The sequence below is a fragment of the Pan paniscus genome, chromosome X, assembly GCF_029289425.2.
Source record: "Pan paniscus chromosome X, NHGRI_mPanPan1-v2.0_pri, whole genome shotgun sequence".
Taxonomy (NCBI): Eukaryota; Metazoa; Chordata; class Mammalia; order Primates; family Hominidae; genus Pan; species Pan paniscus.
In genome coordinates, this window is record NC_073272.2 from 107,920,409 (window position 1) to 107,946,859 (window position 26,451).

The 26,451-nt window shown below is 36.5% G+C and overlaps 2 protein-coding genes across 3 annotated transcripts in view; one reads left to right on the top strand and one right to left on the bottom strand.

Moving 5' to 3' along the window:
• The window catches only part of COL4A6 (collagen type IV alpha 6 chain), a 283,270-nt gene extending 282,890 nt beyond the window's left edge, over positions 1-380 (bottom strand). For both annotated transcript variants that reach the window (XM_003819690.4, XM_003819688.4), the window contains exon 1: positions 125-380. In XM_003819690.4, the coding sequence (XP_003819738.1) occupies positions 125-135 (11 nt within the window). In that variant the 5' untranslated portion in view covers positions 136-380. The remainder of the gene's footprint in view (positions 1-124) is intronic.
• A 1,362-nt stretch (positions 381-1,742) lies between these two features.
• COL4A5 (collagen type IV alpha 5 chain) overlaps positions 1,743-26,451 on the top strand; it is a 258,069-nt gene continuing 233,360 nt past the window's right edge. Inside the window, exon 1 of the mRNA XM_034949958.2 lies at positions 1,743-2,145. Within this exon, the coding sequence (XP_034805849.1) occupies positions 2,065-2,145 (81 nt within the window). The 5' untranslated portion in view covers positions 1,743-2,064. The remainder of the gene's footprint in view (positions 2,146-26,451) is intronic.

The following is a 26,451-nucleotide window of genomic DNA, read 5'->3' on the forward strand; positions in this document are numbered from 1 at the left end:
CCGAACCCTTTTGGATGCCTGCTCCCAATTTCTCTGCAGTGACAGAAGTACCAGTATAGTCCCGGCCTGGCAAAGTAACCCGAAGTAAGAAAGAGGAGGGGAGCTCGGGGCAGCAACAGCTCACCCAGGGTGCATGCTTGCGGCTCCTCCGGAGCTGGGTCCCGGGAGACTGCTAAGCGGCTCCGCGGCCCGGGCTCATCTGGGCTCTGCTGATGCTTGGAGGCTGTTTCCTTACTCAGAACAGAGTAGGTGGACGAAGTAGCCTAGTTTGGAAGAAACTAAACACAGCTTCTAGATAAGAAGTGCTCCAAAGGGAAACAGGCTCAGCGGTGCCCGTTACAACTTGCAGCACTCAGGAGATAGTTCCATGCAGCAGGAGAGGAAAGAATGGAGGGGAAAGGGGCGGGGCTGTCTGCTGTCAATCATCCCCCCTACCTTGGGCAGCCGGTAGTCTTTCTCACTTTCAGGCACCTTTCCACACAACAGCCCTAAGTATCTCCACAGCTTCACACACAGCCCCTTAGAGACCTATACGCTAAGACCTAAGCAACTGTGCATCATATACTTTCAACTTTACTGTTAGGTTACACATAAAGAGACATAGGCATACTATTCCCACATAAGACAGATGGGCCCGAAAGTGCCCTTGCACACATGCCCAAATGCATACAACACTGATTCAAATTGATAGTACACTAGGCTATTGGGAAGGGGAGACAGTTTCTGGAGTTGTAAATCCACTCTGAGCTAAGCAGAACCTAAGGATGAGTGGGCCCTCGTGAAATAGATCCAAAACCTTGAAAGACTCTAAAGTGGTTAATTCTAGGAAGATAGAAATGTTGTGAAGAATTCTTCATCAAATTCTTGAAGATTCTCCAAGGAGTCCGCAGAAAGTATTTTCTAGTTCTTTTGTTACTTTTAAAAAAAATCTATATATCAGAATTATCAAAGGAACATTCAAGTCTTTATAGGGGAGATATCGATTCAGCTGCCATCAACTCTATTTAAATATTTCCAATTAAGTGTTTATATTAATTCTAAGAAACACTGCACTAAATTTATTTAATTCCCTGCCCTAAATCTTTCTGAAACACAACTACAATGAGAGTCAATACCTTTTACATTAGCTCAATATATGAGGCATTAATTATAGGATTCAAGGCAGCTAAACAAAGAGATATAGCTGTATTATAATAACATAATACCATAGAATAATTACCAATACCTGCTGAATGCTCCCAGATCTTATACGTATATAACACACATAAAGTATTCACGCACATATACTTGTTTATTTTCTTACTTGTTTATAAGCATATACTTTATTTATTCCCAATATTTTCACATCTTCTGCTTGTATGTAGAAACTCTCTGTTCTGTGAGCAGCTGGAAGGTAAAGAAGACCAGCAGCCCAGGGAGCACCGACCAAAATTTGTTTCTAATGATTAACAATAAAAAGCACGGCCCCTCTGAGATCCATCCGCTAAAAAAATAGTCCCAGTTTAGATCTATTTGTAATTGGCTTTGGTACTCACACCAATGAGATTGGAACTGAGCCTAGAAAAGTAGTATCAACGGAAGGTGCAAATGAACGAATAGAAAAGCTTCCCGGTTGGACTCATGGTGCTCAGTCAACTAGTCTGGAAGTTTCCCTCCCCCAAATAACTGAGCGTCACTCCCTCGCAGGTTGCCGGTGCAGTCTAAAACTGTGGCGGAGTGATACTCAAATTCCCTTGTGCTGGTGAGGAGGGGGGCCTTGCACGGGGAAGAGAGGGAGGAAAGTAGATCTGTAGGAATTGAGTGAAGAAAAAGTTTGCAAGTCTGGACAGAAGGGAAAAGTTCTCCTGAGAGACCGGCTTTGGGGAGGGGAGGGGGGAAGGAAGAGTAGCTCCTTCTTCTTTTTTTTTCTTCCACTCTTAAAAAGCTTCTTTCTCTTCACCCAAGCCTCACTGTCCCTCTCCGGCTCTAGCTCTCTCCATATAAACCCTCAAGATTATGTCAATTGGTTAGAGCCAGCCGGGAATTTCGTGCGGGTGCTGAAGGAGCTGCGGGAGCCGGAGAAGAATGAAACTGCGTGGAGTCAGCCTGGCTGCCGGCTTGTTCTTACTGGCCCTGAGTCTTTGGGGGCAGCCTGCAGAGGCTGCGGTAAGTCCTTCCTCCCCTCCCCCGCGCCCATCACCGCTCTTTCACGCTGAAATTACCTTTTTTTTTGGGGGGGGGGTCCGTTTATCTTCCTTTTGGCCTTGACTAGGGAATTCAAATTTGCTTTCTCATGTTTAGGAAGAAACGTTATTTGCAACACCGGTAACTCAAGCCTTCTGAAGTCCAACGGAGAGGTTTAAGTGCTTAAAAATAGGGCTGCTTGCTTCCCTGCAGCTAGCTCCTCCGGGGGCAAGAGCAAAGTCAGAAGTGGGGGACGCTAATTAACGGCTCACTAGGCTGTGGTGGGTATTTAAAACTTTTCCTCCCCTCCCTCCACCGTCGGGTGTTTCCCTGCCTGGCGACTAACCTTTTCACTACTTGTACCCAGCCCACTCTTTGAATTTTGTATGTAGTTTAATATTTTGGCTCTTTGAAAATCCAGCTTCCATCAAAGTGTTTTTAGCGCCTCAGTGAATTTCGTCCCCTTTGCTCTTTCCTTAAGCAACAGGAACCTACCCCCACCTCAGGTCATTCAAGCCACTGACCTCCTTTTCCCTTTTGACATCCTTGTTACAAATGAAATGCTAAGGCAACATACCAAGAAGAGTGAGGTAAAGTCTCAGGCTTCAGGTCTTTTGCGTCTTTTTGTTGTTGTTGTTTTTTCTAAATTATGGATTTTTTTGTTTGTTTACTTTTTTTTAAACCTACCAAGGCATCTGAACAAATTGAGAATTTGCCCATCACCTATTCAAAGGAAAATACTCCTTTTTCAAAGGAGAATCAGTGTTCCAGTTTAAAGGAAAGTGGGGGAGGAGGTACATGTGAAATAGCAGCAAAAAGCTCCACAGTTTTAGGAATGTAGAATTCAAACCTCAGTATATCTCTTAGAAGGGTATCTGGGTAGTCCCACCCACTGTCCTATTGGGGATGAGGGCCAGATGTTAAAAAATGAATGGCTTTGTGAGAGAAAATGTTCTCCAGCCTGAAGCCCATCATCTTTAATTTCATATAACCTCTGAAGAATAAGTGTGTGACAAATTATTTAAATTTATTTGAGTGATCATTATGGATGGTTTTAAAAACTGTTTAATATGAGATCATGGCTTAGGCCTTCACATGGTTGAGTGACCGTCAATTCTTTGTAAGCAGCTGCTATGTTACAGCTCATCTGGGTCCACTTTTAAGTTAGCTGTCTAGCTTCCCTATAGCACTTAGCATGCCTCAAATCACATGTCCTCTTTCTATCCTTCTGAAGGTGTGTACCCGGTGTATGAAAACTAACTTTCATATTACTCTGAGCACAACATAATTATAATAGCAAATTTGCTGAAAAACCATGCATATCAAATATTTTTACTATGCATGCCATAATTTTCTTCCATCAAAGTAGACAAATGATTTAAAAATGCTTTTTTGATGCAGAGCATCTTAATGGGGGTAAGGTTTAGCCAGTCAATAGGGCTACAGACTTGGATAAAACTGCAATTGTGCTGTTGAAAATAGTTCATTTTAAAAACATCTTCTTGGTGCCCTCTGTTTATGGCATTTGGCCCAGGGACAAAGATTTTGTAGATGTTTGATTAAATATATATATGTTTTTTGATGTTACTTTTAACAAATTTGCACCAGATGACAACTATACAGGTATGTATAGCAACACTACACATCAATTAATATTAAATCAATTTATGTTAACAATGAGGTTTCTTTTTATTGACAAAACTTGAGAGCAAGCTTGTTTTCTTGGATTCTTAAACTAATGAGTATTCATGAAGTCATTACAGCTCTTTCCCTTTTCCTCCTATATAATTTTTAAAGAACATTTTATATCCCCTTTTCCTATTATTAGGATATTGTGCCTCTATTAAAACCAAGGGTTTGTTTTTCCTGGTTCATACATAAATATTTTAATAGGCTCAAAAATATGAATGATATCGGCTCTCCATACTTGTGCTGGAGATATCGGTGACCATTTCTAGAGTAAAACTGGTTGGTGGTAGGGCTAGTCTTTGACTGGAGTAGTTTAGTATTGGGGTTTTTATATCAAAAAAGTGTTGCTATTTAAAGTGCTTTACTCTTTTATAGGTAAATGATTTCTTTATCTCTGAAATCATGCCAAATTGGTACATCACAAATATGTGGAAGATCTTTTTTTTAGGTAGAGCATTCATTAGGTGGAATAAAGTAACCTCTATGCCAAAAGGTTAGTAATAAGAGAAGACAGTTTTAAGTTGGAAATATAATTTCTAGTGATGGAAATAACATTTTTATGTGCAGGTAATTATACCTGTACTGATTCACTGTCAGTGGGATATGCACTTAGATTTGTGGATGTGGGTAGTATGTAAAATTACGTTAGTTTTATTTTACATAGTTAGTAAGTTGTTTTCTGTGCAGTAGATTGGATATTTTTGTCTACTTTAAACGTACTATCTTCCTTGTGACCAGCGGCACGAATTTGTCAAGGGTAGGAGTGTTGTTTGTAGCCATGAAACACTTCATCCTCTATGAAGTATATTGCTCCATAGGAAAAACTTGTCATCATTGTCATCATTATTAATGTAGATAACATAATGAGTGTTTACTATGTGCCAGGCACTGTGCTAATATGATAATACATATTATCATATTTAATCTTCAGAACAGACTTATGAGACATATACCGTTATTATCCCCACTTTACAGATGAGAAAACTACAAATTACAGACGTTGAATACATTCCCAGAAATCCAGTCATGTAGGCAGTAACTTGTGAAGCTGGAAAATTTGAATCCAGGCAGTTTGACTCTAGAATCTTTGCCCTTAATGACTGTCCTATACTGCCTACTTTGTATGTGGTCTATAGAGATTTACTGGTGTGTAAAGTATTTGGATCTCTGCCACTGTTTTTGGACACAGGAGGTGAAATGGAAATGATAATGGGGGTTACATGTCTTCCTGCTGATGTTAGGAGAAGCAGCATGGTGTAATGGAAATAGCTTTGGGCCTAGAATAAAAAGATCAGAGTTTGACCTCTGTATCTGTATCTAAATAGAGTGAGATTATTTAAAAGCAATCTAAAAGCAAATGCTGTTGAAGGTTTTATGATTTTATGTAATCACAATATGTAAACATTTCAACTTATATAACTACTATAATTTGTGACAGATGATTTGTTTTGAAGGAAGATTTGCCTTATGATTATTTAATTACTCAGTTACTGCATTAATTTTAAGTCCACCAAACTTTTCAGGAGCATGTCTATTGTGAAACAACTGGGTATGTGTGTATGGTAACACACTTTACTTAACATGCTTAATTTAGTTTTGTTCTTTTTTTGTACTAATTTGCCTACCTATCATATCCAATTTTATTCACAAACTATATAGATATATATCTTTAGTCTTATGCATATATCTATATATGTATCTGTCCCGTGGCAGTGTAAGAGTTTGTATTTTTTCATGTGTTTTTATTTACCTTTTGATGTCTGTACATGTAAGACATGAGACTCTTTACATCCCTGAAAGCTTGGTTAAGATGGTGTCTGCTAGGTTTATTCACTATAAAGTCACTATTTTTTCTTTTGTAATTACAAAGTGAGACTATGCAGGGCAATATTGTGAGACAATGTAAATATCCTGTTTCTCATCATATATTTGCCCACTAATTTTAGCATATGTTGATGATTCTGGCTTGAATAAATTATTGTTGTGACATTTGCCAGACATTGATTTCAATTTTCAACATTTTTACATTTATTAATTGATTGAATTATACTGTAATAAAAAACTTTCTCTTTACGCTTAATGTATATATTTATTCAGCTGTTTATAGCAGTATGGACTTAATGAATATTTGTTTTATTCTATAGGTTATAATGAATTATGCTCTTACTACTTTTTGTTTTTGCTGAAACCCAGATTTGGCCAACAGGAGCCCCTTCAAATTGGCTCCTGTGTCCTTTCAACATGTCTCCATCATTTTTTAAGCACCCTCTTACTTTCTGGCACCACAGATGTTCCAGACTCTTTTTTTTTTTCTTTTTTTTTTTGAGATGGAGTCTTGCTCTGTCACCCAGGCTGGAGTGCAGTGGTGCAATGATCTCGGCTCACTGCAAGCTCTGCCTCCCGGGTTCACACCATTCTCCTGCCTCAGCCTCCCAAGTAGCTGGGACTACAGGTGCCAGCCACCACGCCAGGCTAATTTTTTGCATTTTTAGTAGAGACGGGGTTTCACCATGTTAGCCAGGATGGTCTCGAACTCCTGACCTGGTGATCCACCCACCTCGGCCTCCCAAAGTGCTGGGATTACAGGCGTGAGCCACCGCACCTGGCCTCCAGACTCATTTTTTAATTTCCTTGCCCCAACTCTGGAATCAGAATCTTTTCTCCAAGGAGCTCTGATTCTTTTTATTGGAGAATGGTATGTAGAAGCCAAGATCTGGGTGCTTGGCATGCTTATTGCTACTGAGGTGTCATTGCCTCTAGGCCCTCTCAGCAGGCAGAACTAGGAAATATATGTATATATGCACACATACCTGTTTCTATATCGATTTCTTGAAGTCCCTCTTTATATATGTCAAAATCATGGATTCATAATGATACATCTGATTCCAGTCCAAGACCCTAGAATAAATACACATGATCTCATTCTCTTCTGGTATTTCTCTTCACACGTTTTGTGGACTTTGTAGAGGTCTTATACAGAGTCTTCAAGAGGTTGGCCTCTGAAGTCAGACATGGAATCTGACTGGTAGATGTGTAACTTTCAGCAAAATAGTAATCTTTGAGACTTAATTTCCTCATTGGCAAAAGGAAGGCAGTAGCACCTATCTCACATATTTTTTTTTTTAGGATAAAATGAGGAAAGTTATGTAAAACATATAGTATTTGACACCATAGTAAATGTTAAATCAATTTTAGATTTCATTATTGTCATTATATTTATTGACTTACCATTTCTTACTACATCAACTCTCAAATCTCCTGTCTGATTTTCAAGGCCTATCATGATGTTTTCCCTTATCCAACCTTATTTTTCATTACAGTTTATAATATACTCCCTCCAGTCTAGCCTAGGGAAGCTTTCCTACAATCCCGTGAGCACTGCATACACATTTTGGCCCTCCATCTTGATTAGAATTTTGTGGATCCAAGTCTTTGCTCAATTCCAGCAAATGTTTACATTTATTCAGCAGATATTTATTCAGCAACTTCTAAGTACTCAAAAATTCTATTTATGCTGTTCTATTTCTATTCATGGAGGTGTACTGCCTACAAAATCATTTTGTGCTAGACACTATGGCTAAAACCAAATAAAGACAAGGTTCTTCCCTTCATGGTGTTTACATACTGGTGAGAATAGATAAATAGTCCTGTGAAACTTTCCCTTATTATAGTATCAAATACTGATTGTACCTTTCTTTGAACATTTGTAATATTTAGCCTCTCCCAGTTTCGTATCTGCATGTATTTGGTCTTATAGGCATTTTGTTTTATGACATTTTATCTGTTCTTTCTATTTGATTAAAGTCCCTTTTGAAGCAATAACTATATATTTGTTCATTCAACCAATTCATATGTTGATTTTATATGGTAACAAAAGTAACAGCTGCTCAATGTTGGAAACTTGAAAAACATAAAGAAAATAAAAATATGTCCACAGTTCTACCAGCAGGCCAGAACTGTGCTGGCTGAGCACAGAATAATGGTGTGTGTTTTGATTATTGTTGTTTTTATTATTTTCTTTCCTATATATATAATATGTTTTTAAAAATAAATTTGGCATAGAACAATGACTTGTAAGAGTACAATTTTTGAATCGTAAATGATATGTTAAGGTTTGGATGTGAATCATGAAACTCTAAGCACAATTCATGTTTCAATTGCTATGGTAAAGTTTTCATTTCATGAAGATACTGAATTTTTAAAATACTAAAAAACCTGATTAAATAAACACTAGCTAATAACTAAAAAAAATTTGGTTAAAATAAAAAAGTAAGTTGGGCTTATTCTACATATAGTTTTATTTCTTACTGTTTGATCACTTATCAAGCACTTTCCCATGTTAACATTCTTAGTTTTAAAACGTTATTTTAAAATGATTACATACAACTTGTATTTATACACACTCCAATTTATTTACCTGTTCACTTTTGTAGAGTATATTTTAAAATGTCAAGATTTGTTAGCCATCGTAAGAAGTGCTGCCATGAACATTTCTTATTCCATATTTTTATTATTTTATTGCTACAGCCGCCTTCATGGGGAATTAGTGGGTTAAACGCTATAAGTATTTTTCAAGTCTTTGATACATACAGTAGACCCTGATATTTAAAAAGGCTATATCAACAGAGAAATTATGGTAACTTTTTTAGTGGTTACTATGTTATATCCTGTTAGGTAGCTAATGTTATTTCCACTTCTATATACAAGGAATCAGAAGCCCACATTGGTTAAATAACTTGCCAAAGGTCGTGCAGTTGATACATGATTGGGCCAAGATTTAAACCAAGGCTCTAGAACCTGCTCATGAGAGTCTCCTCAATCCCTATTTCATACATGGTAGATAATAGAGAAAAGTAAAGTCATGATGAAAAGTTGAATAATTCTCATTGCCCTTTCTGTAAACCCTTCTGTGACTGGTCACTTAAGATGATTCTGAAGAAAGACTCTCCATTGGCTCATCTTTTAATAAGTCTTTACCATAACTGCCTAGGCTGTTCATCCTTAAGGGCTTAAATTTTAATTTTGTGCACAATATATCCTCCTACTTTTCTCCCCTGGGCAGAAGGTGGAGCTTGCCCTCCACAAATACCTCTCCTACTGATCTCTTCCCAGCTATAACAGTGGTATAACATACTCAAATTCATTGACATTCTCCCTCCCCCAGAAGAGTTTTGTGCATATGCATCTGAAATGAGAGCCCCTTCTGACCACTTTCCCCACCCCTCTCACCAGCCCCTGCACTGTAGCTGCCTTTCAGGCTTACACTTAAATGGCTGTGTCTTTACCTAGTATTGTCCCTAGCTTTCATCTCTCCCTTAGTGATACTCAGAAACTTCCCTTCATTAATTCTTAATCTTTTTTTCCCACTTTGGGGAGATAATATCACAGCCTCAATTCCCTCTTTTTAGAAAATTAAACTGGTTAGTACATACGGAATGTGAGGTCCCCCATCCATTTTGTACCACTCCCAATTTGTAACATACTCACTTTACCTTCTCCTCACATTTCCTCAGTAGCCAAATGACGTCATTGCCTGTTTGCCAGCCCTATAGCTTGCGCAATTCAAATTTATTTCTCTGCAAAGTCACAAACTGTTATGCATTGTGGTTTTTCCAGGTGGCATTTGAATAGCTGAACTTTAAGCTCCTGAGTGATAGGGATCTGCTCTTGCCAAATTACTTTCCAGAATGGTTTTACCAATTATACTCCTATCAGTAGTGTATAAGAGTGCCTGTGAGACAGACTTAATTTTTCTTTCCTATCTACTACAGTGACTATGGAATTGATGCTCAATTGATTGCCAGTTGGTTGGCTGATTTGGTCTTAGTCTCTAATGATTTTCTTTTACAAATGTAATCATTCCATCATCTCATCCCCTTGTGATGATAGCAGCTACGGAACAGAAGTAATTTTTGAAAATGTATTCTTTCTAATTAACATTATAAATGAACCACCCAGACACTTAGCTAAATCTTTATTATAAAGATTTGTTTTTAAATAGCAGTAATTCTTGAGGATTTTAGAGAAACACCTTCAGTGTGATATGTGACACATAGGCTTCTTTCATTTTAACAAACCAGATTCTCATTTTATGCAACTTGAACTTATTTACCTCCATAGTCTGTCCAGGTCCACCCACACTTTGTGCCTTTAGCAGCTTCTGCTGGCCTTTAACCAAAAGGGCAGTCTATGATGGTACTTGCTACCCTGTTGAAATGGGAACCTTAAATCCCTTGCTTTTCATTAATTAAAGACAGTCAAAGGCAAATGTTATAAAAGAAACAGGCTTTTGCTAAATTTAATTTTTAACTTTTTTATTTTAATGAATCTGTTATAAATGTCAGATGCTTACTAACTTGTAGAGAATGTAAGTACCATTTACAAGCAAGTTCTATTCTGGTTAATGGAATTGTGTTTTTGACAGTAATAAAATAAGACTTCAAGAAATTCTGTTAAGGAATTTGTATCATGCTATAATTCAATCAAATAATATTTTTCCTGTATATAGGAGAACTGGCTGGTTTGCTTTCAAAATTTCTTACAGTGTATATGACATTAATTGAGTACTGAAAGAGATATGGAACTTTGAGAGGGGGAGTGGTATTAGGAGTGGGACATGACTGATGAATTATTTAGTATATTCTGTGTTTACAAGCCCTCCAAAACCTTGCTAAAGGAGGACTGGTCCTTCTCTGTCCATATTCTCACAATTTAATTGATGTAGTAAAATGTTTCTGTATGTGGAAGATAGTCATGGTGGTGTCTGTTTATATTAGATAGGTTGTTTTTCTTGCAAGTGCTAAAAAACACTATCTGTCTTAAACAATAAAGACAATTTTTAGCTCACATAACAAGAAGTTTGGAGGTTGATTATCTCCAAAGTTAATTAATTCAGCCAAATAATGACACTAGTAAGGGCCAGAGTTTGTTCCATTTTTCTGTACTGCCATACTCTGCCTATCAACTTGCCCTCTAATACTAGTGCCCCTCATACTCTCAAGATGGCTGCTGCAGTTCCAGGAATCACATGCAGACACTGCAATGCCCAGTAGAAAGAGAGTATGAACTATTCATGTGTATCTCTTTTTACTAGCAATGGAAACTTTCTAAGGAGTCCCACAGCACCACCCTGAAAACACCTCTTATTTATCATTGGTTGAAATTGTGTTATATGTATATGCCTACACCAGTACATTGGCAAGTGGTATACGGACATAAACGTAGAGTTAGTCCAGTCACTTACACAACCACCTCTCCCTGCCCTGCGTCTGGCCAAAACACATTGCTACCTAGAAAAGTTGGAGGGTGGAAAATATGTAAATAAACTCATGATGTTTTGGGGGGAAGGAAGAAACAGTTTCTGTTTCACAACCTCATGAGTTTGTCCTCAGGATCAGTTGATACAAAAGATTTGTAAGAAACTGGTGTATTTGTTAAATGTGATATATTACTTATCTAGGGAAACGAATGTTTTGTATAGTTCTACAAATGAAAGTTGTTGACTGTTCATAGGCATTTTAGAGCTGGAGGGACATTAGTGATCTTTTAGGTCAGTAGTTCTCAAACTGTGGTCTGTGGACCCCTACGGTTCCTGAAATCCTATTAGAGAACATGAGGAATATTTTAACAGTAATATTATCTTAGTCTGTTTGGGCTGCCATAACAAAATGCCTCAGGCTGGGTGGCATATAAACAACAAATTATATCTCATTGTTCTGAAAGCTGAGAAGCCTAAGATCAAGGCAGATCAAACCTAAGATTCAGTGTCTGGTGAGGGCCCTCTTTCTGGTTCACAGATGTTATGGTCTCTCTGTGACCTCACATGGTGAAAGGGGAAAGGCGTTTTTTTCTCTGGAGCGTCTTTTACAAGGGCACTAATCTCATTCATGAGGGCTTCTCCCCGTGACATAATCATCTCCCAAAGGCCCCACCTCCTAATGCCATCACCTTGAAGATTATAATTTTAAAACATATGAATTTTTTTGGAGGGGACATAAACATGTATCATAGCAAATATGAAGAATGTTTACTTTTCTCACTATGTTGACATTTGCACTGATGGTGAGTAAAATTACTGGTGCAGTGTACCACATTTTCTTAGTAGTTGTATTCGTCATACTCTCAGGGGGGAGAAAGCCAGTTTTACCTCAGAGGGTTCTCAATGTAGCATTAATTTATATTAATTGAATTTTGACCCTTGAGTGTATGTCTTTTTAATATTACATATGACAAAATGGGAAGTATACACAAAGCACTTATGTACGCTGAAGTAAGATAGTTGTTTCTAGGAAAAGCACTTGTGCAATTGTTTGAGTTACGAGCTGAACCAGTTGATTTTTGCATGGAACGCTTTTTTGTTTGTTTTAGATACAGGGTCTTGCTGTGTTGCCCCAGCTGGTCTTGAACTCCTGGCCTCAAGAGGTCCTCCCACTTCAGCCCCCCAAAGAGCTGGGATTACAGGCATGAGCCACCAAGCCCAGCCAAAATTCATTTTTACTTGAAAAACAACTGAGACAAACTGTGGTTATTTATACTTGGGTATTTGGCGGGCATTTTCTTGAAAATGAGTAGAATTAGCCTACCACTTCAAGGAAAACTACTGGCAGTATTTGTGGCCAATGAAAAATTTGAGCTTTTCAAGTAAGAGTGAGAATTTTGGAAAACTTGAACCTGACACCAAGAGTGTGACAGCTTCCCAAATCTTAGACTTTTCTAATGAAGCTGGTAATTATATTAATGTGTATTTTTTATATTGTACAATAAATTGTGTTAACATTTGGAAGCTCTGCATAGGTCAGTGAACTAATGTTTTCCAAATGACTAATACAGAGTGTTACAAAATCATGCATAGGGAAAAGATCCCTTCAAAGGGCAAGATAGATCGAATTTAATGTAATTGAATAAAAAAAGCTAGTTTTTTATTTTTATTTTATTATTATTATACTTTAAGTTTTAGGGTACATGTGCACAATGTGCAGGTTAGTTACATACATGTGCCATGCTGGTGTGCTGCACCCATTAACTCATCATTTAGCATTAGGTATATCTCCTAATGCTATCCCTCCCCACTCCCCCCACCCCTCAACAGTCCCCAGAGTGTGATGTTCCCCTTCCTGTGTCCATGTGTTCCCATTGTTCAATTCCCACCTATGAGTGAGAACATGCGGTGTTTGATTTTTTGTCTTTGCGATAGTTTAGCGAGAATGATGATTTCCAATTTCATCCATGTCCCTACAAAGGACAGGAACTCATCCTTTTTTATGGCTGCATAGTATTCCATGGTGTATATGTGCCACATTTTCTTAATCCAGTCTATCATTGTTGGACATTTGGGTTGGTTCCAAGTCTTTGCTATTGTGAATAGTGCTGCAATAAACATACGTGTGCATGTGTCTTTATAGCAGCATGATTTATAGTCCTTTGGGTATATACCCAGTAATGGGATGGCTGGGTCAAATGGTATTTCTAGTTCTAGATCCCTGAGGAATCGCCACACTGTCTTCCACAATGGTTGAACTAGTTTACAGTCCCACCAACAGTGTAAAAGTGTTTGTATTTCTCCACATCCTCTCCAGCACCTGCTGTTTTCTGACTTTTTAATGATTGCCATTCTAACTGGTGTGAGATGGTATCTCATTGTGGTTTTGATTTGCATTTCTCTGATGGCCAGTGATGATGAGCATTTTTTCATGTGTTTTTTGGCTGCATAAATGTCTTCTTTTGAGAAGTGTCTGTTCATGTCCTTCACCCACTTTTTGATGGGGTTGTTTGTTTTTTTCTTGTAAATTTGTTTGAGTTCATTGTAGATTCTGGATATTAGCCCTTTGTCAGATGAGTAGGTTGCGAAAATTTTCTCCCATTTTGTAGGTTGCCTGTTCACTCTGATGGTAGTTTCTTTTGCCGTGCAGAAACTCTTTAGTTTAATTAGATCCCATTTGTCAATTTTGGCTTTTGTTGCCATTGCTTTTGGTGTTTTGGACATGAAGTCCTTGCCCATGCCTATGTCCTTAATGGTAATGCCTAGGTTTTCTTCTAGGGTTTTTATGGTTTTATGTCTAACATTTAAGTCTTTAATCCATCTTGAATTAATTTTTGTATAAGGTGTAAGGAAGGGATTCAGTTTCAGCTTTCTACATATGGCCAGCCAGTTTTCCCAGCACCATTTATTAAATAGGGAATGCTTTCCTCATTGCTTGTTTTTCTCAGGTTTGTGAAAGATCAGATAGTTGTAGATATGTGGCATTATTTCTGAGGGCTCTGTTGTGTTCCATTGATCTATATCTCTGTTTTGGTACCAGTACCATGCTGTTTTGGTGACTGTAGCCTTGTAGTATAGTTTGAAGTCAGGTAGTGTGATGCCTCCAGCTTTGTTCTTTTGGCTTAGGATTGACTTGGCGATGCTGGCTCTTTTTTGGTTCCATATGAACTTTAAAGTAGTTTTTTCCAATTCTGTGAAGAAAGTCATTGGTAGCTTGATGGGGATGGCATTGAATCTATAAATTGCCTTGGGCAGTATGGCCATTTTCACGATATTGATTCTTCCTACCCATGAGCATGGAATGTTCTTCCATTTGTTTGTATCCTCTTTTATTTCATTGAGCAGTGGTTTGTAGTTCTCCTTGAAGAGGTCCTTCATGTCCCTTGTAAGTTGGATTCCCAGGTATTTTATTCTCTTTGAAGCAATTGTGAATGGGAGTTCACTCATGATTTGGCTCTCTGTTTGTCTGTTATTGGTGCATAAGAATGCTTATGATTTTTGTACATTGATTTTGTATCCTGAGACTTTGCTGAAGTTGCTTATCAGCTTAAGGAGATTTTGGGCTGAGATGATGGGGTTTTCTAGATATACAATCATGTCATCTGCAAACATGGACAGTTTGACTTCCTCTTTTCCTAATTGAATACCCTTTATTTCCTTCTCCTGCCTAATTGCCCTGGCCAGAACTTCCAACACTATGTTGAATAGGAGTGGTGAGAGAGGGCATCCCTGTCTTGTGCCTGTTTTCAAAGGGAATGCTTCCAGTTTTTGCCCATTCAGTATGATATTGGCTGTGGGTTTGTCATAGATAGCTCTTATTATTTTGAGATACATCCCATCAATACCTAATTTATTGAGAGTTTTTAGCCTGAAGGGTTGTCGAATTTTGTCAAAGGCCTTTTCTGCATCTATTGAGGTAATCATGTGGTTTTTGTCATTGGTTCTGTTTGTATGCTGGATTACATTTATTGATTTGCGTATATTGAACCAGCCCTGCATCCCAGGGATGAAGCCTACTTGATCATGGTGGATAAGCTTAAAAAAGCTAGTTGATAAAGTTTCAGATTCTACATTACAACTAACCTTATCTTAAAAGGCTATTAGAATGCACACTTTTCCAGCTATATAACTATTTGAAACCAGATTTTCTTCATATATTTTAAGTAAAGCAATGTATTCCAACAGAAGAAATGCAGAAGCAGATAGGAGGATTCAGCTTTTGTCAAAGCAAAGAAATCTACAAAAAAAGTAAAATAATCTCTCTTCCCACTATTTTTTTTTGTTTTGGAAAATATAAGTAATTTTCATAAAAATTCGTAATATATGTTAACATTTAATGGGTTTATTGTCACTTGAAAATGAATAAATAATTTTAAATATTACTCAGTTTTAATTTTTATATGGTATATGTTGATAGATGTAATCCAGATGATGGGGTCTTCAATACTTTTTAAGAGAGTAAAAAGGTCTTGAAAACAAGAAGTTTGAAAACTACTGCTATACCGAGGCCAACTCCATCTTTTACATGAAAGTGATTAATGAAAGATGATAACTAGTTATTTAGTTGCAGAGGCAGAGATGGAAGCTGTATTTTCTGAATCTTATTCTCGTCCTCTCTCCAGTATACTACATTGGTTTAGGGATTGGTAAATTGATAATATGATGTGGTAATTTTGTTCATCGTGGTAGATACAGTTAAAATACCAAACAGAAAATGTAGATACTAGATTGTACTCGTCTTGCCTACCATTTTCAATCCAATTGCCAAGTCAGAAACATTCTTGCTATACAAACCACAGCAGAAGAGACACACACAAAAAATAGCTAAAGTTGCAGTTACTTTTAGGTACTAAATTGGAAAATTCATGAAACCAGAGTTCTTATCTTACGTATCTTTGTATTCACCACAGTGCATGGACTGGTTTCTTCTATATAGTTATCTCTCAGGAAATAGTTGTTGAATGAATGTTGAATTTGGGGAAGGAGTAGATTTATCCGGATAACACTAAGAGGCAAGACTTAGAATCAATGAGTTAAGTTACAGGAACCCTGGATAGCAATAATTTTCTTTTTTCTTTTCTTTTCTGTTTTTTGTTTGTTGGTTTGTTTTGTTTTTGTTTTGTTTTTTGTTTTGAAGGAATCTTGCTCTGTCGCCCAGGCTGGAGTGCAATGGCATGATCTCAGCTCACTGCAACCTCCCCCTCCCAAGTTCAAGTGATTCTCCTGCCTCAGCCTCCTGAGTAGCTGGGATTAGAGGCGCCCGCCACCACACCCAGCTAATTTTTTATTTTTAGTAGAGGCAGTGTTTCACCACGTTGGCCAGGCTGGTCTCAAACTCCTGACCTCAGGTGATCCACCCTCCTTGGCCTCCCAAAGTGCTGGGATTACAGTCGTGAGCCACCATGCCCAGCCAGCAATAATTTTCTAACAGTTAATTATTTGCTACTTAGTAATGGAAATGTCTCATTAGTAATAGGAATGTTCCTTTACTAAAAATGCTCAAATAGAAGGTGGATGCTGCTCTGTCTGCCAACATACCATGAGGTCCCTTTGGATTCTAAGATTCTGTTTTTTCTGGTAATTAGAAGGAAAATACTTTCTTACTGAGCTCAAGTCTACTTCTATGATTTTATCGAGACAAGGTCTCCTGCTGCCTAGGCTGGTCTCAAACTCCTGGACTCAAGGGATCCTCCAACCTCAGCCTCCCAAAGTGCTGAGATTACAGGTGTGAGCCACCACGCCTGGCCTACTTCTATGATTTTAAAGCAAATTTTAGGTATAATTGACATACAATAAAATGCATATATTTGAAGTGTACAATTTGAGTTGTGACATATGTATACACCTGCGAAACCATCACAACATTCAAGATAATGAACATGTAAATTGCTCCAAAAGATTTTTATTCCTCTTTGTAATCCCTCCCTTCCTACCCCCATCCTCCATCCCCAAATAACCACTGATCTGCTTTCTGTACAGTAGAAAGTTTCATTTTCTAGATTTTTATATAAATGCAATTATATGATATGTATACATTCTTTGCTCTGACTTATTTCACTTAGCATAATTATTTTGAGATTCATCCATGTCATGGTGTGTGTCCATAGTTTATTATTTTATTGCACAGTAGAATTCCATTGTATTGATACACCACACTGTTGATGGACATTTGGGTTGTTTTTTGTTTGTGGCTATTAAAGTAAAGTTGCTATGGGCATTTTCTTGCACTTTAAAAGTACTAAATTGAGCTATAATTTCCATAAAGTGATACACAGTGATCTTAGGTGAACAGCTCAATTATTACTTAACTCAATTATAACTTAACAAAGTGTATACCAATCGTATATACTTTGGTAACTACCAACCAAGTGAAGATGTAGAACATTTCCATTACCTTGGAAAGGTCCCTCATGCCCGTCCCATTTCAATGTCTTTTGCGTCTTGTCTGAAAAATAGTAAGCCACAAGGTTGTGAAGATACATGTTTTCTTCCATAATCTTTATAGCTTCAGATTTTGTATTTATGTCCATTTTTCTTATATAGATACCCAGTTGTTCCAGTATTGTGTATTTAAAAGAAAAATTCCTTTTTTTTTCATTGAATTACCTTGAGGACTTTATTGAAAATCAATGGAATGTGTATATGCAGGTGTAGGTTGAAACTCACTAGTCTGTTCTATTCACCTGTTTGTGCATCCTTATGCCAATATCACACTGTATTGATTACTGTGGCATTACTTTGGTAGCATAAGTCCTTTACATTTCTTCTTATTCAGGATTGTGTTAGCTTTTGTGTTGGCTATTTATTCCATATAAATTTTACATTAATCTTGCCAAATTTTGCTTAAAAACCTTTTGAGGTTTTGATAGGATTTGTAACAATTGTATAGATCAATTTAGGAACAACCGAAATCTTAAAATTATTATTTTTTTCAATCCATGAACACCATATACCTCTCCATTAATTTAGATATTCTTTAATTAGCTTCATCATAGAGGTCATGCACATCATTTGTTAAATTTCTTCCTATATGAATAATTCTATTCTAAATGGTATCATTTTTAAAATTTTATTTTTAGTTACTTGTTGCTAAGATGTAGAGATGTGATTCATTTATATATTGATCTGTTTATCCAAAGATAAAATGCTAATTATTTTTCTTACAGTATGATTTACATACTGTAAAATTCACCCACTTTATGCACAGTTCTATTATTTTTGACAGATGTATACAGTAATATAAATATAGTCTCTAATCAAGATATAGAACAGCATTTCTAAATTTATTCATTAGTTCTAGTAGTCCTGTCAATTTCTTTGGATTTTGTATGTATACAATCATATCATCTGAAAATAAAGAGGGTCATAGTTTTTCCTTTCCATTACCTATGTCTTTTTGTCCTGGCTATCTTATTGCACTGGCTAGGACCTCCAGTACAAATATAATGGAAGTAGTAAAGAATGACTTTTTTTTTGCTGTCTTTTAAGGAAGATACTCAATATTTTGCTATTATATCAGCTGTAGGTTTTCCATAAACTTTACAGATCGAGGTGGTCCTTTTTCATTTCTATTTGCTGAAAATCTTTTTTAAAGTAATGAATGTTAAATTTCATCAAAAAATAATTTGTATCTCTTTAAACAATCATATTGTCAGGAGCTCAGCCGAGCTGCTAGGTGTCAGACACCAAGCCAAAATCAAAATAATAGTCAAGCCTTTAATCACTTAGTGTGATTATATAAACAAGAAGCTAAACCGGAGAAAGTGCTGAGGACTGTCCTCACTTCCCAGTTACATTTTTCCCCGTGGTAGATTGGACCAGCACAGGCTTCGGGGGTCTGTGTTTTCTCACTGACAAGGGAGCCCCAAACAAAAGGCTCTGGCAGTGTTAGGGACCCAGGGGTTTGGGGGAGGAAGAAGGAAAAGGCTAGGTGTGGAAAAGTACCTAGTACTGAGTCAGAGTGGAAAGAAGTGTCTTCAACGTTTGCTCCCACTTCCTCTGCTGTGAATATTTGTAAACAAGTCTTTGGGTAGACAAATGCTTTCATTTTCCTTGGATAAATATCAAGGAATGGAATTGCTGGGTTGTAGCATTAGTCTATTTTTAGCTTTACAAGAAACTGCCAAATTGTTTTCCTAAGTGGTTGTACCATTGTACTTTCCACTGAAGTATGAAAGTTGTAGTTGTTCCTCGTCAGAACTGTGCATAAAATGGGTGAATTTTACAGTATGTAAATCATACCGTAAGAAAAATAATTAGCATTTTATCTTTGGATAAACAGATCAATATATAAATGAATCACATCTCTACATCTTAGCAACAAGTAATTAAAAATAAAATTTTTACCTGCATTTGATATTGTCACTCTTTTTAATTTTAGTCATTTTGATATCTTAGTATTGGTATGTTCTTGTCATTTTCTTATAGTCACCTTTTGTTTATATTGAGTAAAATTCGCTATCTTTGGTGTACTGTTCTATGAGTTTTGATAAAAGCATACAACCTTTAACTACTGCCATAATCAAGACTCAGAATACTTCCATAACCTCAAAATATTTCCTCATATTGCTATGTAATTAACCTCTCTACTTACCCACAGTTTCTGGCAATCACTCATCTATTTTCTGTTCCTATAATTTTACCTTTTTTATAAATGTCTTATAGATTGACTCATCCAGTATGTAAAATTTTGAGTCTAGCTTTTTCCTCTTAGCATAATACATTTGAGATCCATCCATGTTATATGCATCAGTAGTCCATTTCTTTTTTATTTGTTTTCTTATAATTGAGTAGGAAGAGCTTTTTGTGCATTCTGCATATAATATATTCATTTCACACATACATGCCATGCGGATATGCTCTGCCATTTGGTGGCTTGCGTTTTTGTTTTCTTACCTATAATTTTCAGAGAATAAAAGTTCAATTTTGATACAGTCCATTTTATCACCTTTTTATGGTTATAGCTTTCTGTCCCCTTTATAAGAAATCTTTGACTTCCCCAAGGTCACCAAGATTTTCTTTCATATTTGCTTCTAAATGATTTTATAGTTTTTGCTTTTGATCCATTTACTTATTTTTGTGTGGTGTTTGGTAAGAGTTCTGGTTCAGTTTTTATCCCATGTGTTTAGTTCCAGCACCATTTGTTGAACAGACTATCCCTTCCCCATTAAATTACCTTGATACTTTTGTTTTGTAGGTCTGTTTTGTATTCTAGTCTGTTTCACCAATCTCTATGTCTATCCTTATGCCAATACCACAATGTCTTCACTACTGTACTTTTATGATAAGGTCTGAAATCAGGTAATGTAAGTTCTCCAAATTTGTTCTTTTCATATTTTGGGGTCTCCTCTTCCCCCCCACTTCTTCTTTGAATTTCTATATAAATTTTACAGTTACCTTGGCAATTTGTACAAGTAAAACTCCTGGAGTTTTGAATGGGATTGTATTTAATCTATAGGTCATTTTTGGGAAAAATGATGTCTTAACAGTATTCAGTGTTCTGATAAGTGAACATGGTGTATCTTTCTGTTTATTAAGATCATCTTTGGCCGGGCGCGGTGGCTCACGCCTGTAATACCAGCACTTTGGGAGGCCGAGGCGGGTGGATCATGAGGTCAGGAGATAGAGACCATCCTGGCTAACACGGTGAAACCCCACCTCTACTAAAAATACAAAAAATTAGCTGGGCGTGGTGGCGGGCGCCTGTAGTCCCAGCTACTGGGGAGGCTGAGGCAGGAGAATGGCGTGACAGCGAGACTCTGTCTCAAAAAAAAAAAAAATCATCTTTAATTTCTCTCAGCAATGTTTTCAGTGTGCAGGTCTTATATGTACTTTATTGAACTCATCCCCTAAGTATTCATGTATTTGAATTGTACTATAAATGGTGTCGTGTTTTATTTTCTTTCAATTGTTTGTTGTTGGTATATAGAAATACAACTGATTTTTTTTTTCTATTGACCTGTACACTGTGGTCTTGCTAAATTGATTATTTTTAGTAGCTCTTTCATGGATTATTTATAATTAACTACATACATGATTATGTCTTCTGTGAATTAAGATAGATTTGCTTCTTTCTTTCTAGTCTTCACGCTCCTTTTTTTCCCCTTATTGTACTAATTAGGGCCTGTAGGATAATGTTTAATGTAAGCATTAAGACCCCAGTTCTTTCCTGCCTTTTCCCAATGTTTGAAAACATATGCTTCACACATTTTGTACAGTTTCCTAGTTGTTTGTAGCAAGAGGGCAAGTCTAGTAGCAATCATTCCAACAAAATCTGCTTTCAGTTTTTTGATATTTATAAATAACAATGATGTGAACATTTTTGAACGTATTTGCACTTCAGATTATTTCCTTTGAACAGAGTTCTAAAACTATATATTGTAATCTATATACATATATCTGTATCTATCTCTCTGCCTGCATATTTAAACCTACAGTATAAGAGCTACCTCAAGAGCAGTGACTATATTTCAAATTTATATACCTTGCATCATCTAGCAGACAGCCTTTCATTGGATTAATGGAAAGTAAAATCTTTATGATTAATTTTCTCATACCCAGAGTATCTATTTAACTATAGCATAGAGATATTTCTAATCTTGCCTGTGAAGTCTAAAAAGACCGTGATCATTACCATAGTTTTAATTTACTATTACTTTATTTTGCTTCATTTTAACTGTCTTATTTCTCTTTGATAATGTTGTAGGAAACAAGAAATATGTAGGTCTTAACTTTGGCCACTGTTAAAATTTTTTTTAAAAAAAATATAATTTGGTTTATTTTGAGAAAGGGAAGACATTTTTCCTAACTTTCCTACATTTTGTGTTAACTTTGTAGGATGTTGTTTGAGCAATGACCCTGTAGGACGTGGCCTTACACATTTTGAGTTCATTTGAGTTAATTTAGTTTCAGGAAGGCTTCTGAAATAGGAAGCATTTATTCAAGCTTTAGTATTCCTTCTGAATAGTTTTGCTAGCTAGCTATAAACAGGCCAATTTGCCCTAGCTCTAAGTTTATGTTAATTTTCATTACTTTGTTTCAAAATAAAAGGGCCAATTCCCGTTACATTTTGATTTAAAAAATTAAGCTATACATTTTTCTTAGATGTGGGTATGTTAAAGCTTTTCAATGTCTGGCAAAATTAATCACCCTAGGCCGTGGATTTCCTTGCCCCCAACTCCCTCCACCCCCTAAAGATACTTGATAATATGTTGGAAGGAGAGAAATATAATAGCTTTTTTCTTCCAGTTCTTATGGTCAGGTGAGTTCCTAGGGTTTTTGTTTGTTTGTTTGTTTTGAGACAGAGTTTCGCTCTTGTTGCCCAGGCTGGAGTGCAATGGTGCGGTCTTGGCACACTGCAACCTCTGCCTCCCGGATTCAAGCAATTCTCCTGCCTCAGCCTCCTGAGTAGATGGGATTACAGATGGCTGCCACCACGCCTGGCAAATTTTTTTTTTTTTTTTTTTTTTTAGTAGAGATGCGATTTCACCATGTTGGCCAGGCTGGTCTCGAACTCCTGACCTCAAGTAATCCGCCTGCCTCGGCCTCCCAAAGTGCTGGGATTATAGGAGTGAGCCACCACGTTTGGCTGAGTTCCTAGGGTTTAAATGTTTTAAAATATTTTTATTCATAGTATACTCAAGTTATAGGAATTTGGTTAATAGTGAATAAATTCATTCTTAGCACCAGCCTCTCTCAATTCTATTTGCTTGCTTATCTTTTACAGCCTATTTAGACATATCATTTTTCTCCACAGTTGCAGTAAAGACTTCTTTCTGTTATAGCGCAAGCTTATTAGACCTTATCACAGCCTTCATGCCTTCATTTGTGTATACTATATAATGGGAAAAAAAAGACTAATGTTGTAAATTAACAAGTGAGATCAAACTGAAAAAGGTCACCTTTCTTAGAGGCTGAAAAAGAGATTCATTTTCTGGGGCCTGGATTTGTTTTTCTGACTAATTTTACTGCCACTTTTGAATTTGCAGATTGACAACCTTTATACTAAAAATATTTATCTGTATCCTAGTAGATTTCCAAATCCATATTCTCAGTTTTCTCTACTCCATGATATGCAGATATGGAAAAGGAGGCATTTTTTCCCCTCAGATGGTTAATGTTATAATTTGAAATTGGTAATATGCTAATAAACAAAGGTAGGTTCAAAATCAGATCTTTCTGATTTCCATGAGGCATTGTAAATATTATATTACTTAGGATTTGTTTTAAAATCAGGTTCCAATTTAAGTTGGAAAAAACTGAAAATGTTTAGAGGTAACAGTGATTAAATTATTTCAGATTATTATATTTTTCTTAGTTTTCCCTACATGTCTACTTCTTCATCTGTTGTTTTACTTTATGGTACTTAAACATTCTATAAAGTTTTTTGTTTTTTTTTGAGTTGGAGTTTCGCTCTTGTCATCCAGGCTGGATGGCATGATCTCGGCTCACTGGAACCTCACCTCCTGGGTTCAAGCCATTCTCCTGCCTCAGCCTCCCAAGTAGCTGGGATTACAGGCATGCACCACTACCCCTGGCTAATTTTTTGTATCTTTAGTAGAGACAGGTTTTCACCATGTTGGCCAGGCTGGTCTCGAACTCCTGAACTCAGGTGATCCGCCTGCCTTGGCCTCCAAAAGTGCTGGGATTACAGGAGTGGGCCACCACACCCAGCCTCTATAAAGATTTGTAGTGCGTTTAAACATTAATAGAATGAAAAAGTATTATAAAAGGCAAGAATATAGACATAGGTTCTCATTAAATCACAATTAATGGAAATGTATACTCATAGCAAAATTAATTATGCTCTTTTTGGGTAGAATATTCTGGAGCCTAAAGTTTCATCTCCTTTTCATACCACTGTCCTTAAAAATGCAACATTAGCTTAAACATGAATTTGTTTATATTAACATAAAACTTCTCTATAATAAATGTTTATTCAAAATTGAAGGAGGAAAAAAGATTTAGAGTAAGATACATACTAATATTAAATACTAGTGCTGAGATTATGAGTCATTTTTTCTTCTATGTATTTTCTGTTACCTACAGAGAAATAGTAATAGTAAATGCCTATTACTATTACAATAAAATGATTTTAAAATATTTAATATTAGTTTAACATATATTTCAACAGTTTTTTGATTTAAATAATTTAACAACATATTTTACAGTCATAGGGTTATTTTATTTTATTTTTGTTTGTTTCTTTTTTCAGACAGGATCTCACTCTATCACCCAGGCTGGAGTGCAGTGGTATGATCATGGCTCACTGCAGCCTTAACCTTCAGGGCTGAATCAATCCTTCCACTTCAGCCTCCTATGTAGCTGGGATTACAAGTGCACGCCCCCATGCCCCGCTAATTTTTGCAGAGACAGGGTCTCACTATGTTTCCCAGGCTGGTCTCTACTACTGGGCTTAAGTGATCCACTGGCCTTGGCCTCCCAAAGTGCTGGGATTACAGGCCTGAGCCATTGCGTCCCTTCCTATCCTCCCTCTCTTGTAATAAATGTTTTAGGTAATTTTTAAAGTTTTCTTTTACTTGGCTTTCTTAAAGGAGAACTTCAGTTGCTTTTTTCCAGTAAAAAATTCCAGAGACTGCCAGAAGAAGCCTAATGCCAGTAATAATTCTGTCATTGAACATAATGGAGAGGAGTCATCTTAATTTGTATGCACTCTTTTTTATATCAAGTGTAACACATATTCTTTTTGTCCTTCCCTCCAAGTGGGTTACAAACAGCTTTTCTCTTTCACTTTACCAACATTAAAAAGAGTGATTTTAAGAATGCTGGATCCACCTTTTTCCACTTATATTTGGAATGAAATGTGTAATTTATGTATGAAACCTTTAATTTTAATTTAAGGTCTCGTGAAAGCACCAAAAATCTTTAGATAAATTGACACGGAGTTGCTTTAAGATACAAATTCCTTCTTAGTAAAAAAAAGGAAGAATTTTAAAACTTTATGTTTTAATTGTTTCTAGTTGAATTCAGAATATTAAAGCTTTGTTATATATGTGGTAACTCTCTAATAAATACTTCAAGAAAGTATCTCAGTATTTAATTAATTATGAGTACTATAATTTATTCTAAAGCCTTAATAAAATCAAATTTCTATTAGTTTATGCTTTTCTCAATGTTCATTGAAAATATTGAGTCATATTACCTATTACTGCCCCAATCCCCAGCCCAGCTTGTAACTTTCCTGAGGAGGAAAATTGAGTAAACCTCAGTGATTATTTGACAGTTGACTCCATAGCTAAGCTGGAAGACAGGGTGTTGTGGGAGGGAGATAACGCTTTTAGGGTTTTACTGAAGAAAGGATGTAGATTTTCTGATTCTGTTTTGAAGATGATATAGGTGGATGCTGCTGGGAGAAATGACAGTGTCATCCCATTAGGCATGTCGTGCCCATCCCCTTTTAGGATTCTGCATATCTCTTAGTTTTTCCTTTGTCAGGTAACAAAGGTGTAACATGGGAGATATATTCCACTTCTCCACATTGTTAGCTTAGTGTAGTACTCTATCCAGCAAATTATTGGAAAGAGCAGGATTTGGAAGTTAGACTAGATTTTATTGCTTGGGTAGAGAGAGAATGCTCAAGAGAGTTTATCCTGGACACCAGAGGATGAGCAATTGGAAAGATGGACTGCTTTAGCATTTTTGTGTTATTTTGCAATAGATAGGGCAGATTCCCCTCTTTTTATTGCAGTACAAAATCCCTTTAATAGCTAGCTCTAACGTTACTATGGCACTATAGTGTAATGGTTTAGTTTAGAGTATGGGCATGGATGTCAGACTCGACTTGTATCGAGACTCTTCCACCTACCAATTGGGCTAACATTATTAGTCTAAAGTGTCTTAATGCCTGGCGTAGAGTAAGTGTTCAATAAATAATTTTCCACAGGATCTATAGTGTCCTCTTCCAATATAATTTAGTTCAATCTTAAGCCTAATAGTTTGTTTTCCTTCCTGATCAGCTTTCTTCATCTCTAGCATTTTACCATAGGAGGGAAAGATGTCTTAGAAACACTTTTTTAGTTTATTTCTAGAGGTATTGGCTAGACTTCATGTCAGTTATATGCATATACCAATATTTTATATATTAAAAACAAATATAATCCCTAGAACAGCATTGTCTGATTAGAGATAAAATGGTCTCAAAAGAGGACAGGAAAATAGGGAAGTGGGAGTAGTAGTAAAGAGAAATTTAAACCAATGTGTAAACAAGAAAGCAGGTTTATCTGCAACTATAGGGAAGAACTGTTCAAATTACCTTGCACATTTTTATTTCTTAGGAGGCTTCTTAAGATTTTAAATTAAGTTATTAAACTATTTATTGGGTT